Source organism: Myxocyprinus asiaticus, chromosome 13, assembly GCF_019703515.2.
Source record: "Myxocyprinus asiaticus isolate MX2 ecotype Aquarium Trade chromosome 13, UBuf_Myxa_2, whole genome shotgun sequence".
Lineage (NCBI taxonomy): Eukaryota > Metazoa > Chordata > Actinopteri > Cypriniformes > Catostomidae > Myxocyprinus > Myxocyprinus asiaticus.
The window spans coordinates 9,420,239-9,438,831 of NC_059356.1; the positions used below are offsets into that span (position 1 = coordinate 9,420,239).

Consider the following 18,593-nt stretch of genomic DNA (forward strand, 5'->3'; position numbering starts at 1 on the left):
TCATCTGAGAAAGAGACAGTATTCCCTGATTCATTTCGGTTGTGCTGAGGTAGACCCTGCTAATGCTCTGTAATTAGTTAGCTGCATGTTAATCCCACAGCGCTAGTGGTAAGGAACATTCTGCACACCTGACCAGTTGTTGGGAACAATGCCCGTGGTCTGGGATCCTCTGGGCTTGAGCAGGTGGATGGCTCCGAGCCATCCCATCCGTCTCTAGAGAGAGCATGAGCTCACTGTGGCCCACTGTTGCGTAATGCAGTCTGGGTCCTTTACTTAGCTGGTGTTACAGCTCAGGTTTTGACCCAAGTCAGAGTGTAAGACCCAAGATGCCAAGACAAAGACCAATTTGGGTGTCCAATAACCTTCCATTTCCTCTCAACCATGATTTTTTTTACTCGTTTTTGCACAAATTGATTAAAAATGTGCCTCCACCCCATGTCTTCTTCAGAAATGATAACTAAATGCCACTCACTGAATTAAACATGCAACATGATGCATACTGTTTCAAATACTTAAAAAAATCCCCAAAAAAAACAGTATGCAGTATACAAGTATTCCATTCTGAACATAATCAATTAAAGGCGCAAAGACTGAAAGTGCTTTTGTAAGACTATAGTTGTTCAGGAATTTTTACACTTTACATAAAGAGGTTTGTTCAACATGTCATGTGTGAGGTACAGAGGAGCACCTTCAAAGGTCTTTGGGTAGCTGATTTTCTTTGTGTATCACTGGTAACCAGTGGTAACCCTGACACAGTGCATTTTAGACTGAAATATAACTGCAGGGTGCAATAGGAGCTGGTTTACAGAATGCCAGTTGCTCCCTTATTGAGTGACAGTCTCTGCTGTAAAGACTGTCTTTAGGGAACTGCTGCTGTGTGTGTGTGTGTGTCTTAAGCCAGAGCATAGCTGTAATATAAAGTGGAATTTTACTATACTTTATTAGATAAAAAAAACAACAACTGTACTTTAACTGGCTTTATGCTTTACATTTAAAATGAGAAAAATTTGAAAATCTCACAAAATCAAAATGTTCATCCATGACTCGCACAAAACCTTTCAAGAAATCACAAGAAAAAAAAAAGAATTTTTTTTTCTTTATAGAAATTAAAGCTTATTTTTTAGGACTAATATGATTTTATTATTATTATTACTTTCTTTATTTATTTTGCATTGTGACATTATTTTCTTAACAGTTTAAGGAATATATTCCGGGCTCAAATACAAGTTAAGCTCAATCGACTACATTTGTGGCATAATGTTAGTTACCACAAAATGTATTTCGACCCGTCAATCCTTTTCTTAAAAATTTTTTTTAAAAAAAGCAGCAAAAATTTTGGTTACAGTGAGACACTTACAATGGAAGTGAATGGGGCCAATTTTTGGAGGGTTTAAAGGCAGAAATGTGAAGTTTATAATTTTATAAAAGCACTTACATTAATTCTTCTGTTAAAACTCATGTATTATTTGAGCTGTAAAGTTGTTTAAATCGTAATTTTTACTGTCAGTTTAGGTTTTTAGGTTTTGTTCACATTACATCGTTATGGCAACAAAGTTGTAAAAATTGGCTATAACTTTCCATAGAAAATGGTTAGTAAGTGATTTTATCATACTAAAATCATGTTCACACATATTGTTTAGGTCTTGTGGCTAAACTTTTGAAATAATGAGTATTTTAATGTTGACAGATTGCCAGATTTGTGCTTTTTTTAAAGAAAAGGAGGGACGATTCAAAATACATTTTTGTGGTAATCAATATTATGCCAAAAATGCTGTCAATTGAGCTCAACTTGTATTGAACCCTGAATATTCCTTTAAGCACATTCCCCTCAACACCCATTCTCAAGGAATACAAGTTAATACAAATAACGATAAATTATTTATATTTTGTATTTGTATTTTGATGTATAAGTATTTATACATCATGCTAGTATTTGTTGTTCTGCTTTTAATTTATGCTGATTTAAATAAAAGAAAAATCATTGTGATACATGAATGAAATTTGAATGAATCATGAAAACACCATTAAGAAAAATGGGAAAACTGAAAAAATAAAATAAATAGATAAAAACATTCAAAGGTAAAAAGTTAATACAAATACATGCATAATTGTTATTATAATAATGTTGCAATGTAAAGAAACTATTTCTGGTCCTAAAATAGGCTTAATTGTCGATGAGGAAAAACATGATTTTTTATTTTTTAATTATGGGGTGCACCTGGACATGTTATTGTGAGATGAACATGGTTAATGTTTTCTGAAATGGTCGCTCATTTTGCTTGTGGTCCCTTTATTTTAGGCACTGAAGACATTTGGATAGATTACAACATCAGGCACACTTAAGTTACGTGTACTAATGTTTAGTATACTTCATTCATATCATCATGCTAGTCATTAATAGTGGAAGATAATTCATGATAGTATGAATTATGCATGAATTAATAGTTAATAAATGAAAGGTAGATCAATTTCACAATCCTTGCATTGTTCAAACAGAGCTCCTTTTTTCTCTTGCATCACAGGTTGTCTGATTAAACAGAAAGTTAATGATATATTATGCTACTGGTGGCATAAACCCTGTTTCTCCCGCAGCATTCCAAAGGGAGTACTTTGTGTCGCTAGGAGTCAGAGATATCAGGATCCTCTCAGGGCCAGCGTCTACACCCTCTGTGACTTATGTAATCAAAGTCAGTCATTGAGCGAGTACACATGAAATGGTGGAAACGGTTCATCCGATTTCTTCATTCATATTTCTTATGAATTAATATTATTATTATTATTTATTAATTTATTATTTTTATAAATAGGTGTAGGCTGCATATGCACTTATTTAGCCTCAAAGATGAGTATGCAGTTTTGTTTAGAGTTTTTGAGTTTCTCTTAAATAAAATAGACAAATTTAATTAGATCTAACAAGTTTGTATGACTTTTAAGGCATCCATGTTTCCACCATTAATGCGTGCTGATCAGTCTAGTGCTCAGCCATTAAAAGTATACTGTTTTGATCGAGAGCCCAAACGGACCTGTCTTGACGCATGTGCACTACGACTGCTTTGTGATACTCTTAAGCACAGTCAAAGCCAGTCATGTGCAGACCATGCAGAAAGACGCGTACTGTCCGCGTGTCTAGAAAACCTAGGCTACATGTGGATATTGGTGCATACTGTGCTGATGCGCATTTTGCGCGAGATATGTCGGCTTGCGACATAAATTATAGTTTGGCCTCAAGGCAGCATCCCAACCGTCACAAAACTTCATAAGTGACAGATTTAGAACACTCTACATTGGGAGCAACTCTCCATGCCACACCAATAACGTTCCTCGTGTGAAGTACAAGGAAGACTCAACTCACAATTGGTTTTAATGTTAGGTTGTTGCCAAGTTAACATACCCTAATGAGCACAAAAATATGTAGCACACATACATGTTGGGTAAAATAGTACATTTTTAATTATGCAGAACATTTTTTTTTTATCTGTTTTCAGTATTGAATGGAAGTACAAGGAAGATATGACTCAACTGATTTCAGTAGAGTTTGTCTGAGCATAAAAAAACTTTGCACACACATATTGGGAAAATTGGTCAGTTTTAATTACGCAGAACTATTTTTATAGATATCTTTCTGTAATGGATAAAATATATTTATAATCAACATTTCTCTTGCTTCCCCCGCCATCTTATATCTTGTCGCAATGCGTTATGTAATTGATGAAGGATATGTGGTAATGCCTTGGAATTTGGCTAAAACGATACATATTAGGATGCAGCATGAATAAGTTGCCTACCTTGTGGAACTGCCTTTTTTTTCGAAAGTGCACCTACGATTGCCTTAAAATGCTGCGTCCATAGGCAGCTTTTGGAACAAAATATACAAAACACTACAATAACTGGTCATCTTTTCATCTTAAATCGCGGCAGTGAATGGCTATTGATGACTTATAATTTGCATCTTTGCAAGCTCCTGATAGCAATTATTATGTTATAATGCATTTCTCATACCTGCTTGTATATAAAAATAAATCACCTTTAGAAAGCAGCTCACATTCTTCTCATCTGTTGCATCGCATCAGCGGGCTTGCGGCAGACAAACGCTGACAATTTTCACGTTGTTGCACATTCAATGCATCTGTGGCAGACAAACATATGTGTTGTTCTTGAGTTGTTACCTAGTTACAGTGGTTAACAGCTGCTGCTTGTGCTCACGTTGGTGAAGCAATTCGGACCCCAGTTCAGACCCAAATAATAGGATGTGAATAGGTGGAGGGGGGAGGAAACGATCCAAGTGTGAAAGCACCCTAAGGGAATGGCGTATTCACAATGCAAGTGGAGCATTCTGGTAAGCACATAAATTGGTTCAAGTTCACCTGTTCATTCACTTCATTGTCTGTGCAGGAGTAAATTGGAATAATACATTTTTGTTGTAGCTCTAACAATACACTGGCGGCCAAAAGTTTGGAATAATTGAAGAAATTGGTACTTTTATTCACCAAAGTGGCATTCAACTGATCATAATGTATAGTCAGGACATTAATAGTGTGAAACATTACTATTACAATTTGAAAAAAAAAATCAAATGTTAAACTACTTCAAAGAGTTCTCATCAAAAAAATCCTCCACGTGCAGCAATGACAGCTTTGCGGATCCTTGGCATTCTAGCTGTCAGTTTGTCCAGATACTCAGGTGACATTTCACCCCACGCTTCCTGTAGCACTTGTCATAGATGTGGCTGTCTTGTCGGGCACTTCTCACGCACCTTACAGTCTAGCTGATCCCACAAAAGCTCGATGGGGTTAAGATCCATAACACTTTTCCAATTATCTGTTGTCCAATGTCTGTGTTTCTTTGCCCACTCTAAACTTTTATTTTTGTTTTCAAAAGTGGCTTTTTCTTTGCAATTCTTTCCATAAGGCCTGCACCCCTGAGTCTTCTCTTTACTGTTGTACATGAAACTGGTGTTGAGCGGGTAGAATTCAATGAAGCTGTCAGCTGAGGACATGTGAGGCTTCTATTTCTCAAACTAGAGACTCTGATGTACTTATTCTCTTGTTTAGTTGTACATCTGGCCTTCCACATCTCTTTCTGTCCTTGTTAGAGCCAGTTGTCCTTTGTCTTTGAAGACTGTAGTGTACACCTTTGTATGAAGTCTTCAGTTTTTTGGCAGTTTTAAGCATTGTATAGCCTTCATTGCTCAAAACAATGCAATACTGTGGCAACTCAAAAACAAGCACAAAGACAATGTTAAGCTTCATTTAATGAACCAAATAGCTTTCAACTGTGTTTGATATAATGGCAAGTGATTTTCTAGTACCAAATGATCAATTTAGCATGATTACTCAAGGATAAGGTGTTGGAGTGATGGCTGCTGGAAATGGAGCCTGTCTAGATTTGATCAAAAATGACTTTTTTCAAATAGTGATGGTGCTGTTTTTTACATCAGTAATGTCCTGACTACACTTTGTGATCAGTTGAATGCCACTTTGTTGAATTAAAGTACCAATTTCCTTCTGAAACAGCAAAATCTGTACATTATACCAAACTTTTGGACACCATTGTAGCTGATTAATGCTACATACCTGTATAAATCAAAGTGTTTGAGTAAGGTATTTAAAAGGTTATTATTCAGCTCTTGCTGCTCATGCAGCTCAAGTGGGGAATACTATGACTGGATTATTTGAATCAATTTTTTAATAAACACAAAAAAAACACTGTTAGTGCATTGTTAGGATCTTGTAGTCTTATCATTTTCTCATCAACAGTATGTTTAAATTAAAACCGTTTGATTATTGTCATGATGTGTCTTTTTTGTCTTGTCTGTGTTATCGTTGACAAACTAAAGAAAATAACCCTTCATCAACGAACATTTTGCTCAGTAATTTCATTGAGGAGATTAACACTGCACTTCTGTTCAGTCCAGCAAAACTCATCTCCTCGAGTGCGGCCTCTTTCTCCTGAACTTCCCTTTAGCCCCGAAACCCAACACATCTGAACAGCCCTGATCTGCACAGCCTGTCTTACCACTGCTTTTTTTATTTTTAAATTGCTGTGACACAGCATGTAGTAGTCTCTATTAAACAGCCTTTTCCTTATTTGGTTGATTCCCTGGTGGCAGTAAAGCATCTGTACAAAGAGAAAGTACTGCCCCTCTGTGGCTGTCTCTGTAAGTTGTCTGTCACATTCAGTCTGAAAACATTGTGTCCCATCGATGTACCCTCAAATGTTGTATGTGCCGTGAAATCTGCTTCACATGAAGATTTATATATATTTTCAGTTATTTGTTTTTGTTTTATACAACAATTAGTTCCAGTCCAGTAATCTGGGTTCTAATACAGCTTCAATACGTTAGTTTCACGTTTTGTATCACTTTACTTGTATGTGTTTGCAGTGTAGAATTCCAATGCTTGATCCTGCTTTTGCATCTTTTTAGAGCAATTTTCAGTGATGGAGTAAAGATGAAATATCTGGCTTACATAATAGTAATTAGCCAAATTGCATAATATATCATATATTATGTCAGAGGTATAATTTACTCAGTATTAACAAAATTAACTGCTCATGCATCTATTGTGTAAAAAAGCCATATCTTATTTTTGGAGTGCAGAATCACAGCTGCATTCATTTTCAGTACAACACTAATTATACTGGTCTTAAATTGGTGTTATTTCTTGTAATTGGTTGTATATTGTCTATTGTTTCAACACTTGTTGTTGTTTTTGTTCTTTGCTGTGCAGGGGGACCTGAAGAGTTATGTATCGCAACATGAGTGGTTGTACAGGAATGGAGAACTACTACAGCTGCAGAAAATGGCCTGCGAGATCGCCGCTGGGGTCACCCACATGCACAAACACAACTTCTTGCACAGGTACTGCAAAGATCTCAAATGTGGGCACACGTTGCATTTCGTTTCCACTCACTGTCACAACTGGTTTATTCCTATTCTTGGCATGTCTTGCTTTGTTTGACATTGCCTAACCCTCATGCAGTCCAAATAACACGCATGAACAGAGAGACACATGTGTAATGCTGTAAACGGTAAACAGGTGTCTACACTGCAGCCTGCACGTGTGAGTGTTTTCTTTCAGCCTTTCCCACTATGTGGTGGCTGGGTGGCCTCCATTTTTTTTTTTTTTTTTTTTTCAAAAAAGGCCAAGGCTCTGTGAAAGGCAATGTTGCACTTTCATTCTTACCCTTCCAGTCTTGTGGAGTCAAGGCTGGGTTATCTAGGGTGTCTTGCCATGCTGAGCTTGTCTGTACCCTCCTGCATGCTCAGAATATGCTGAAAGGTGTCCGATTGCACAGCTCCCCTGGATTACAGGGTGTTGGCTGTCCTCCGCTGTTGGGATATGATGATTCTGCAGTTCGAGCGTAACAGGATCCCCTCGTATGGGGCGTGGGGAGTGGGTGGAGTTATATAGGCTACAACTCTAAAGGAGGCATGGAGTTTCCTTGCTGTTGTTGTGTCCATCATGAAAATACTTTGGCTCTTAGATTTTTGGTTTCAAAGTTGATTTACGGCGAAACCATGTTTGCCACTCCCACAGTGGGCATCTACATGAGCAAGTTTAGATGGGTGTGAAGGCATGAAATCTACAGAGCAGTGGATTCTTGGGAGATTTGGGCATTTCAGCTGCTTTGCATAAAAACATCCAAATAAATTTTTTTTTTAGCGCTTTTCATAATGCACATAATACACAATACACATAGTTTTAAAGCAGCTGTACATGTCTTGAATATCCCCAGTGAACAGTTTTTTTTGAAAATCATGCCTTAATGTCTTGAGTGAGCAAGCCAAATGTGAATGTGGCAAGAAACAAAAACTCAAAAAAATTAATAAGTCGTGAAAACCCTGGGAGAAACCAGACTTCTCTGGCTAGATGACTGGTGATGTGTTAAAGGGTTAGTTTACTCACTTTCATTGCATCTTTTTTCCTTACAATGAAAATGAATAGTTTCTGAGGCTACCATTCTTTTTTTTTTTTTTTCGTTCCATGGAAGAAAAAATAGACAAATGGGTTTCGAACCAAAATAAGAGTGTGTAAATGATGAAAGATTGTTCATTTTTGGGTGGACTATTCCTTTAAAATGCTTCTGTACTATTTTGTTCTGCCACAGCTTTTGCTGTTTCTCTATGTTCATGCACACTGCAGCAGTTGCCTTCATGTACCACTTGTCTGCACACATGAATTTGCCATGTACGGCCAAAAGCTCAGCTCTACTCCGTGACCCGTCAACAGTACTGTATTTGCCCCTCTGCCCAGAGGGCAGAGTCTAAAATATCTGTCCATTTATCTTGCGGTGGTTTCAGTGAGCATGACAGTTGTCCTGCGCTCTGTGAGCAAACTGCACTAGTGTCAGCGATGTCCTGGGAGAGGGTGTAAGAGAGAGAGAGACACCTCAGAAAAGGTGGGCAAAACTGAAATCAAAGCCGGTGCATGTGTTCATTGGACCTCAATCTGAATGAGACACCATATGTCCTCTCGGACCACTCACTGGCTCAGTAAGTATATTGTTTCCCACTGGGAACAATATCCTGATGCTATGTGAGTAGAGTTGGGAAAAGCTCCAGCATCGACACCTGCTGGTGTGTTTACAGTAACCTTTGGACCCAACCACAAAACACACACTCACTCAATCAACACTTTGTTCTGTGTCCACAATGTCTTGTATGCAACTTAGACACAAAGTGGATGGAGATTGATGGGTTTGCATCTAGTCAGCTGCACAAAGGCAATTTTATAATGAAGAAGGCTTGTACTCATCTTTGAGTTTGGATACATGATTTATGCTAGTAAATGAGACGAGGAGGCCACGGAGTGACACATGACAAGTAATACTCATAGACATGAAGACACATGCTTGAAGAAACACACTTTTATATTTTGAAGAACAGACGACAGAAAAATGTTGATGATTTGTCGCTGTTTGTTCAGAGGTTCAGTGGCACTTTGCTGCTCACGTGTGCAGTGCAAGCGTGCCTTGTGTAAAGAGTTCTTACTCTCTGTTTTCTGTTTCAGTCATCTGAAAACAGTGTGCAAGAATAGTGTCGTTTATGAAAATGCTGCAAATGACCTCAAACCATCTCAGGAGGTGCTCTAAGTTTAGTTTGTAAATATATATATATATATATATACACTATATTGCCAAAAGTATTCGCTCACCCATCCAAATAATTGAATTCAGGTGTTCCAATCATTTCCATGGCCACAGGTGTATAAAATGAAGCACCTAGGCATGCAGACTGCTTCTACAAACATTTGTGAAAGAATGGGCCGCTCTCAGGAGCTCAGTGAATTCCAGTGTGGTACTGTGATAGGATGCCACCTGTGCAACAAGTCCAGTCGTGAAATTTCCTCTCTACTAAATATTCCACAGTCAACTGTCAGTGGTATTATAACAAAGTGGAAGCGATTGGGAATGACAGCAACTCAGCCACGAAGTGGTAGGCCACGTAAAATGACAGAGCGGGGTCAGCGGATGCTGAGGCGCATAGTGCGCAGAGGTCGCCAACTTTCTGCAGAGTCAATCGCTACAGACCTCCAAAGTTCATGTGGCCTTCAGATTAGCTCAAGAACAGTGCGTAGAGAGCTTCATGGAATGGGTTTCCATGGCCGAGCAGCTGCATCCAAGCCATACATCACCAAGTGCAATGCAAAGCGTTGGATGCAGTGGTGTAAAGCACGCCGCCACTGGACTCTAGAGCAGTGGAGACGCGTTCTCTGGAGTGACGAATCATGCTTCTCCATCTGGCAATCTGATGGACGAGTCTGGGTTTGGCGGTTGCCAGGAGAACGGTACTTGTCTGACTGCATTGTGCCAACTGTGAAGTTTGGTGGAGGGGGATTATGGTGTGGGGTTGTTTTTCAGGAGCTGGGCTTGGCCCCTTAGTTCCAGTGAAAAGAACTCTGAATGCTTCAGCATACCAAGAGATTTTGGACAATTCCATGCTCCCAACTTTGTGGGAACAGTTTGGGGATGGCCCCTTCCTGTTCCAACATGACTGCGCACCAGTGCACAAAGCAAGGTCCATAAAGACATGGATGAGCGAGTGTGGTGTGGAAGAACTTGACTGGCCTGCACAGAGTCCTGACCTCAACCCGATAGAGCACCTTTGGGATGAATTAGAGCGAAGACTGCGAGCCAGGCCTTCTCGTCCAACATCAGTGTCTGACCTCACAAATGCGCTTCTGGAAGAATGGTCAAAAATTCCCATAAACACACTCCTAAACCTTGTGGAAAGCCTTCCCAGAAGAGTTGAAGCTGTTATAGCTGCAAAGGGTGGGCCGACGTCAATTTAAACCCTATGGATTAAGAATGGGATGTCACTTAAATTCATATGTTTCTAAAGGCAGATGAGCGAATACTTTTGGCAATATAGTGTATGTATATCAAAGTGGCTGATTCAATTAGGCTGGTGGACAAAAAAGTTAATTTTGTACCCTGAATGCAAGGCTTGAATGCAAGAATGTGCAGTTGTCAGCATATCAAATTGTCCCATAAAGTGTTTGGTGCACAATCTCCAGAATGCTGGCCGTGCTGCTCATGTAAGACATGCAAGTTTGAATCAGGCCTGTGCATAAGGGCCAATCTTATCACCTCCTCTCACCCCTATAATTTCCTCTCCCCTTTCTGCTGTTAATATTAATAAAAAGTGGCTGGGGAAAAAAAATTGATTCTGTTACAAATCACGAATCTTGAGCCAATCGATTTTGGCGCTCATGCGCGCAGCGCAACCGTGTCTCGCAGAGCATGTGCAAATGGTGAGTTCCCAATTTTTTCCTTTGTCAGCCATCTGGGAGCAGTTGTAAGAATAGTGTTGTCTATGAGAACGCTGCATAGACTCTGAGTACAGGTACTTCACTTTGTCAGGCAGGTCCTATTTAAGTGATTTCTTGATTGAGAACAGGTGTGGCAGTAATCAGGCCTGGGTGTGGCTAGAGAAATTGAACTCAGGTGTGATAAACCACAGTTAAGTTATGTTTTAACAGGTGGGGCAAACACTTTTTCACACAGGGCCATGTAGGTTTGGATTTTGTTTTCCCTTAATAATAACAGCCTTCATTTAAAAACTGCATTTTGTGTTTACTTGTGTTATCTTTGACTAATATTTAAACTTGTTTGATGATATGAAACATTTAAGTGTGACAAACATGCAAAAAAATAAGAAATCAGGAAGGGGGCAAACACTTTTTCACACCACTATTTATTTGTTGAATACAAATGGACATAATGCAGCCTTACATAGGTTCCTTTGCACTAACTAGTCACCTAGCTCAGACAACACACTGACTGGTCAATTGGTAGTTTTGCACATTCCTATCTTTTACTTGCAAATTATATATTACAGAGTGAAACAATTGTTATTTCAGACACAGCTGTTCTTCGATAGACATTTCTTTCTGAGAAAAAGTAGTTAGTTTTTATATCTAAACATAAAATTGCAATACTTACAGAATCGTAATATCGCAATACATATCAAATCGGCTAGGAAATATCGTTGTAATAGCGAATCAAGAAGTCTGTGGTAATTTCCAGCCCTAATTTCCATTGTGTATGGAAATGCAGAACACATTCTTAACTGATTTATGCCAGGCCATTGTAAATTCTGACATAATATTTTAAGATGTGACATTGTAAATTCCAGACCATCTTAGACTTGAATGAGGTATGTTTGCTTCTTGGAGTTATTTAGGAGGCGTAGTCTATTTACCACACTGCACACCACACAAGAGTGTCCTTTTATATGTAAATAGTTTTTTTGAGAGGCATGCCGATTCATTTTTACTCCTACCTTCCTTCACAGTGATTTGGCTTTAAGGAACTGCTATCTTACAACAGACCTGACTGTCAAAGTTGGAGACTATGGCATTGGCCCTGCAAATTATAAGGTAATGCTTTTTTTTTTTTTTTTTTTTTTTTTTTTTTGCATTAATGTTCTAAATTATTGAATCATTTTCGTACCTTTTTTAGTAAGGCTTAGACAGCCCAAAGCATTTAAATGTAAATGTATTTAGTTATCACTTCTAGTGCAGAGAGCAGTCAAAACATCTCTCTCAACCTACCAAACATAAATACTGTGTAGGGTATAGTATCTTTTTTTTAAATTAAATATGTTTTACCCCTAAGTAGAATTAGGTTTTAACTAACTTTTGCATGCTATTTATTTATTTTTAACACAGGAGGATTACATCACCACGGAGGATGACCAGTGTGTGGCTCTGCGCTGGCTTGCCCCTGAGCTGATTGGTGAACTGCATGGAGGAGTGGTTACATCAGAACAGACTAAACCCAGCAATGTTTGGTAGGTATCTCAAAGCAATAGTTTCCCCTCTGACACTTGCATTTAGTACACGTTTGCAATTCTATGGAAGATTTTGGCCTAATGGTACATTATAGCCCTCTCATGTCATTTGAAGTAAAAAATATGTGTGTAGAGGGAGGAGCTGAATAATGGTAGTAATTGTTCACCTCTCACAGCAGTTGGCAGATCAGAGCCTTCTCAAAGTGAGCTACTGTTGCACTGGTCTGAACTCAGAGTTGTAAATTTAATGGTCTTTGACTCTTAATGGTGCACATGTGTGAATCACTCAGACTGCTCAAATGATGGCTTGATTGTCAGCCAGCTGTTTCATGAGCTTAAATATGCAAACTTTTATTACAGAGCTGTCCCTTTTTTAATATGGTTGTTGAATATGGATTTTGTATTTGTCTCTCTTAATTTTGATTTTTTTTTTTATTATTATTTTTTTACTGCAATTAATGGTTTGAATTCTGCTAAAAAGTTGCAATGTTTAATTGCATCACTTATATAAAATAAAAAAAATAAAAATGGATAATCGAGTAATCGATTCATACAATTTAAAATATCCTTAACATTTAGATATGTATTTTCAGGGCATTAGGTGTGACATTGTGGGAGCTGTTTGAGGGTGCAAATAAGCCATATCCTCACCTGTCAGATAGAGAAGTGCTCAACCATGTGCTCAAAGATCAACAAGTCAGACTTCTCAAGCCTCAGCTGGACTTACCCTACTCAGAAAGATGGTAAGTCTTTTATGGATGACTCTATTTTCAGAGATGAGATCAATTCCCTCTTTTGAAACATTGAAAGTTCAACTGTGTGCTTTGGCCATCAGGTATGAAGTTCTGCAGTTTTGCTGGCTGCCTGCAGATAAGAGGGCCACTGCTGAAGAAATCCACCGCTTGCTCACTTATCTCCGTATGCAGGGCCAGAAAGATGTGGAGGATGACTTCGAGCAGCGCTGGAGCTCTCTCAAACCAAATCCCACCACTCGCCAAGCCACCGTCATTCACTCCTCTTTCCCCATCCTGGAGCAGTTTGATGACGGACGAGAACCAGATGAGGTGCTCACGGTGACCGAAACGAGTCACGGGCTAAGTTTCGAATATGTGTGGGAGGCAGCCAAGCATGACCTCTATGACAGCCACAATCGCTCTGCCATGGACACTACCCTGAATTACCACAGTATGTTCTTTCCAGTGCCACGGCAAGACATTCAGGCTCACTTCCCTGACACTGAGAGTCAGACAGAAGCTGGCAGAGTTCCGGGAACCTTGCCGGTTTTTGATGCACATAAAGCGTCTTCTGGAAATGAGTACTTTATTAAGTTGGAGGAGTTGGATGAAAGTGACATTGGGATGGAGGAAAGTCAAGGTGCTGAGGGCACCAGCGCATCAGAGCAGCAGCAGTACATAGTCTTACAGGATGTCAGATTGGATGAGTCCAGTACAGATGCCGATTTCTTCCATCAGAGCATTGACTCCAAAGACTCTTACCTTCAGGATAGCCACATATGGTCCTCAAGTGAACATGAGAGCCCTTACCATACAAACATTTTCAGTGTTGGTGATGTAAAATTGGAAGATTCTCATGCATTCAGTGGAGGTTTTATAGAGCTCCCAGAGATGAATTTGCCGAAGAGGGAGTGTGATGGGGAATCCAATGGTACAGAGGCGAATGACAGATTTCAGAAGTCTTTTTTAGAGGTTGGACCAGAAGCTATTCATCTGGAGATCTCTGATCGGGAGAGTGCAGATGTGATGAAACTTCTTAACACTGAGAAACTCACTGAAAACTTTTTGTTCCTCAAAGACAACGGCCTGATTAAGGAGAAACCTGCTTCCTCTCAGCCTGACTCAAGAAGTTTTCAGGAGACAGTAAGCTCCATCATTGACACCAGTATCTCAGATAGTGTAAACCTTACAGCCGAGAATTCTACACAGCTTAAGGATGAATTCTTGGACTTATTAAGCCCTATTTTAGAAGATTTTCTGTCGCCTTTGATAGGAAATGAAACAACGGTGCCTTCAGATATGTTAATAACAGGAGAAACCTGTAGCAACCAGCTGCCAGACACAAATGGCTCTTTACATTCCACAAAAGCTGGGGCTTGCTCTTCTTCCGAATCTACCTCTGAGAGTGTTGAGGTCATTGTCAACAGTCCGTCCAATAGTCATCAGTCCCTTGAAAGTGCCACTACAGATTCTTTGTGCATAGATGCCAAACCCCCTAGCCTTGAAGAATGTTTTGGAGCCTCTAAGGAGAATGGGCAGTATCTAGGAATCAGTGACTTAGCTGAGCTTAACTTTACTACTTCACCTGTTGGTGATTATACTGAAGGTGGCCTCACTGAAAGTCTAACAAGTAACGACTCAATGAGTGATATCATAATGGAGCTGGACAAGAAGATGGGCAAGGATATTCCACCATCAGAAGTCATCGTTCAAGATGAAACTTTGTTGGACAACCATGTAACTCAGGACATGTCCTCACTGTTGGTGTCAGACTCTTGTCTTGAAATTAGTCAAGACAGCCTCCTGGAAGACAGCACCTCATCCACTCTTCCAACCATTGAGAATTTGGCTGAAACACCGGATTCGTTAGATTCTCTTGATATGCAGAGGGACGTGGTACATGGAGAGCCCTTAGAAACCACTGTCAATAAGCTTCAAAACCCCTACAAAGCCGCCGACAGTGGGTACGAAACAGAAAATCTAGAGTCACCCGAGTGGAACTCACAGACAAGCGTGAGGGATTCCTCAGAAGAGGATGGGATAGTTCTTGCTGTGGAGCCTATTTCTACACTGGTTCCTCCGTTGATTATAGTGTCTGAGGTGGAGAGTGCACCTGATGTTCAGGTAAACGGTGATGGGGTTGATCACCAGCAAGAACCTGGTGATGTTCCCTTGAGTGGAAACTACAGAGATTCGGCTTACTTTTCAGACAATGACGAGCTAGATAAGAAGAGTGATGACATCAATGTAAGCAGTCTGACAGATTCTTCATTTTGGCACCAGAGTAATCGTGTTGTTGATGAAAGTGATGCAACTGAAGCAGTTGTAGTTAATGAGGAGCATTTGCTGTCCAAGACAGATATATCCACAGAATCTGCAGGTCCTACTTCTCCAGAATCAGATGATGGTGATTTACAGACTAGAGCATCTCCTCTCCCAGAGATGGTTCTTACCACTGAGGAGTATTGGAGCCAGGATAAATCAGTGTTTGTGGATGGATCTGAGTTTTCTGATCTTGTCTCAGACCAAACTTATTATATTGCAGCCCCAGAACATGCAGCAACATCCACTACCTCAACGCAGCCCTCCACTGACATCATGGTCCATGCAAAGCTAACAAGAACATATGCTGGTGAGGGAACGAAGAAGAAGGAGCCAGATATGGAGGGGAGATATCTAGGCAAGCTGGATGGATCCTCTCTGGAATACGTGCCAGAGGATGGGATGGAGGCTGATGAAGAAGATGAGAATAGTGATGAATCAGACGAGGACATGCGTGCTTACCGATTACACAGTTCTAGCTCTGAGTGTAGTGAGGATGATATTGTGCATCCCATACCTGTTATCATCTCGGACCACAGTAATTCCCTCAACCTCAAAAGTCTGCTGAAGCCCAAGTCCCTTCAGACTGCTAAACCAGCATCAGAAGAGAGCAGTGATAAACGTGGGGTTTCTTTCTTTGATGATGTCACCGTCTACCTTTTTGACCAGGTCTGATGTTGTGCTTGCACCCGTACTAACAAATCTATTTACATAAACCTCAAGTGTTTTCTTTCAAGAGAATCTGTCTTTATATGCCTGTTTTTATCCAAACAGGAAACCCCAACAAAGGAACTTGGGGAGCATACACATGACCCCAGTAGTCAAGTGTCTGATTTTAGCAGTCCAGTGGCCTCCTCCAGCTACCTAAATAGATTTACCAACTCTGAAAGCTCAACAGATGAAGAAGGTATGCAATGAATGACTGCACATTGACTATCATAATGCCCGAAACATACTCTATGCAAGTACGTGACCTTCTAGCCATGCCAGCTTGATTTCACGCATCATTGTGTTCTAAAATATGTCAGAACACAGTGTAAGTGTGCTTTGCATTTTCAGCATTGGTACGATAGGCGCTAAAAGGCATTAGTGTAATCTATGTTTCTTCTCAAGACTAGAGTATACTTTTGTTTTTCCATGTGCCGTTCCATCTCACAAACGTTCGAGTGCTCAGCCTTTTAAAGTATATTCTTTTGACTGTGATGCAAAATGGACGTGTTCGACGTATGCACACTACGACTGCTTTGTGATACTCTTTTAACAGTATGGCAGGCGCATGTGACGTGCCACTATGCTTAAAGACTGTCTGTACGTACTGTGCTGATGATGAAATTTGCTGGCACGGAGTATATTTCTTGCCTATGGGGAACCTTTTCACTACATCCTTAATTACAGTTTTAACCCGTGAACCCATTAAATCTTTCTATTATGTCTAACAGGTGGTGCATTCGAGTGGGATGATGACTTCCCATCTCCAGAGCCCAGTTTCCTTTCAAAGGCAACCAGTGATCATGCTGCAAGTAGGACAAGTGGGACTTCGGCAGCTTCAAAGTATTTCTCCCCACCCCCTGCCAACCGCACCCTAGAGCAGAGCTGGAACACCCCCTCCAACTACTCCCGCTTCTCCATCTCCCCAGCCAACATTGCTAGCTTCTCCCTCACCCACCTAACAGACTCCGACACTGAACAAGGGGGTAAGTCCAACACAAACTTACAGAATAGGACTTTCAATTGACAACAATTTTAATTTAACTAATTTCATGAGATGCTGGTTAATTTATTGAATTAATCGCAATTAGTCACATTAATATTTGCTTTAAAGGCATCCAAATAAACATATAATATATATATATATATATATATATATATATATATATACAGTTGTGCTCAAAAGTTACATGGCATACCATGGCATACCCTGTGCTCCTTGAAACAACCACACCGTCTTTTTCCAGAGCAGTCTGTATTTCTCCTGAGGTTACCTGTGGGTTTTTCTTTGTATCCCGAACAATTCTTCTGGCAGTTGTGGTTGAAATCTTTCTTGGTCTACCTGACCTGGGCTTGGTATCAAGATATCCCCGAATTTTCCACTTCTTAATAAGTGATTGAACAGTACTGACTCGCATTTTCAAGGCTTTGGATATCTTTTTATATCCTTTTCCATCTTTATAAAGTAACATTACCTTGTTACGCAGGTCTTTTGACAGTTCTTTTCTGCTCCCCATGGCTCAGTATCTAGCCTGCTCAGTGCATCCACGTGAAAGCTAACAAACTCATTGACTACTGATACACAGACTCTAATTGCAATTTAAAAAGCCACAGGTGTGGGAAATTAACCTTTAATTGCCATTTAAACCTGTGTGTGTCACCTTGTGTGTCTGTAACAAGGCCAAACATTCAAGGGAATGTAAACTTTTGATCAGGGCCATTTGGGTGATTTCTGTTATCATTCTGATTTAAAAAGGAGCCAAACAACTATGTGATAATAAATGGCTTGATATGATCACTATCCTTAAATAAAATACAGTTTTTTTGCATGATCAGTCATATTTTCAAAATCAATGCCAAAATTTCACAATTTCTGCCAGGGTATGCAAACCTTTGAGCACAACTATATATGTATATATTTATTCGGAGGAAATTCTAGAGACTGTTGTGTATGAAAATCCCAGGAGATCAGCAGTTACAGAATTATTCAAACCAGCCCGTCTGGCACCAACAATCATCCATGCGATTATCTAATCAGCCAATTGTGTGGCAGCAGTGCAGTGCGTAAAATCATGCAGATACGGGTCAGGAGCTTCAATTAATGCTCACATCAACCATCAGAATGGGGAAAAATGTGATCTCAGTGATTTGGACTGTGGCATGATTGTTGGTGCTAGACATTACATTACATTATTGTAGCAGAGTTCATTAATCTGTCTAGATAGAGATAGTCTTGGGCTGTTCTTACAAGACTTGTTCTTACGTTCCATCTGTGAAGGGAAAAAAAGAAGTTTTTAGAGCGTCTTACTGTGTTTGCATCATGTTTCACTGGTTTATAGCCATTATTTTTAGGACACTGTGTCAAGTAAAATTAGGTTTGGAACTTTAAAAAAAACTTATTGAGATCCATGCACTCTGCTCTGTTCAGCTGTTTTCAAACGGCTGTTGTTTTGTGCCTGTACAGCTGGAGTTTCAATTATTTCCCCCTGCTGACTGTGAGTTGCAAAAACATGGTGGCAGCACTTCAAGCTTAA

The 18,593-nt window shown here is 39.8% G+C and overlaps 1 protein-coding gene across 4 annotated transcripts in view; it reads left to right on the forward strand.

The window, feature by feature from the left end:
- LOC127450785 (serine/threonine-protein kinase LMTK2-like) overlaps window positions 1-18,593 on the forward strand; it is a 78,212-nt gene that overhangs the window by 57,403 nt on the left and 2,216 nt on the right. For 3 of the 4 annotated variants that reach the window (XM_051715135.1, XM_051715134.1, XM_051715136.1), the window contains 7 exons: window positions 6,729-6,859; window positions 11,798-11,882; window positions 12,174-12,295; window positions 12,889-13,038; window positions 13,131-16,020; window positions 16,126-16,258; window positions 16,791-17,045. In XM_051715135.1, the coding sequence (XP_051571095.1) occupies window positions 6,729-6,859; window positions 11,798-11,882; window positions 12,174-12,295; window positions 12,889-13,038; window positions 13,131-16,020; window positions 16,126-16,258; window positions 16,791-17,045 (3,766 nt within the window). Of the gene's footprint in view, window positions 1-4,211; window positions 4,337-6,728; window positions 6,860-11,797; window positions 11,883-12,173; window positions 12,296-12,888; window positions 13,039-13,130; window positions 16,021-16,125; window positions 16,259-16,790; window positions 17,046-18,593 lie in introns of those variants that run through there. The other variant, XM_051715137.1, reaches the window with a different exon arrangement.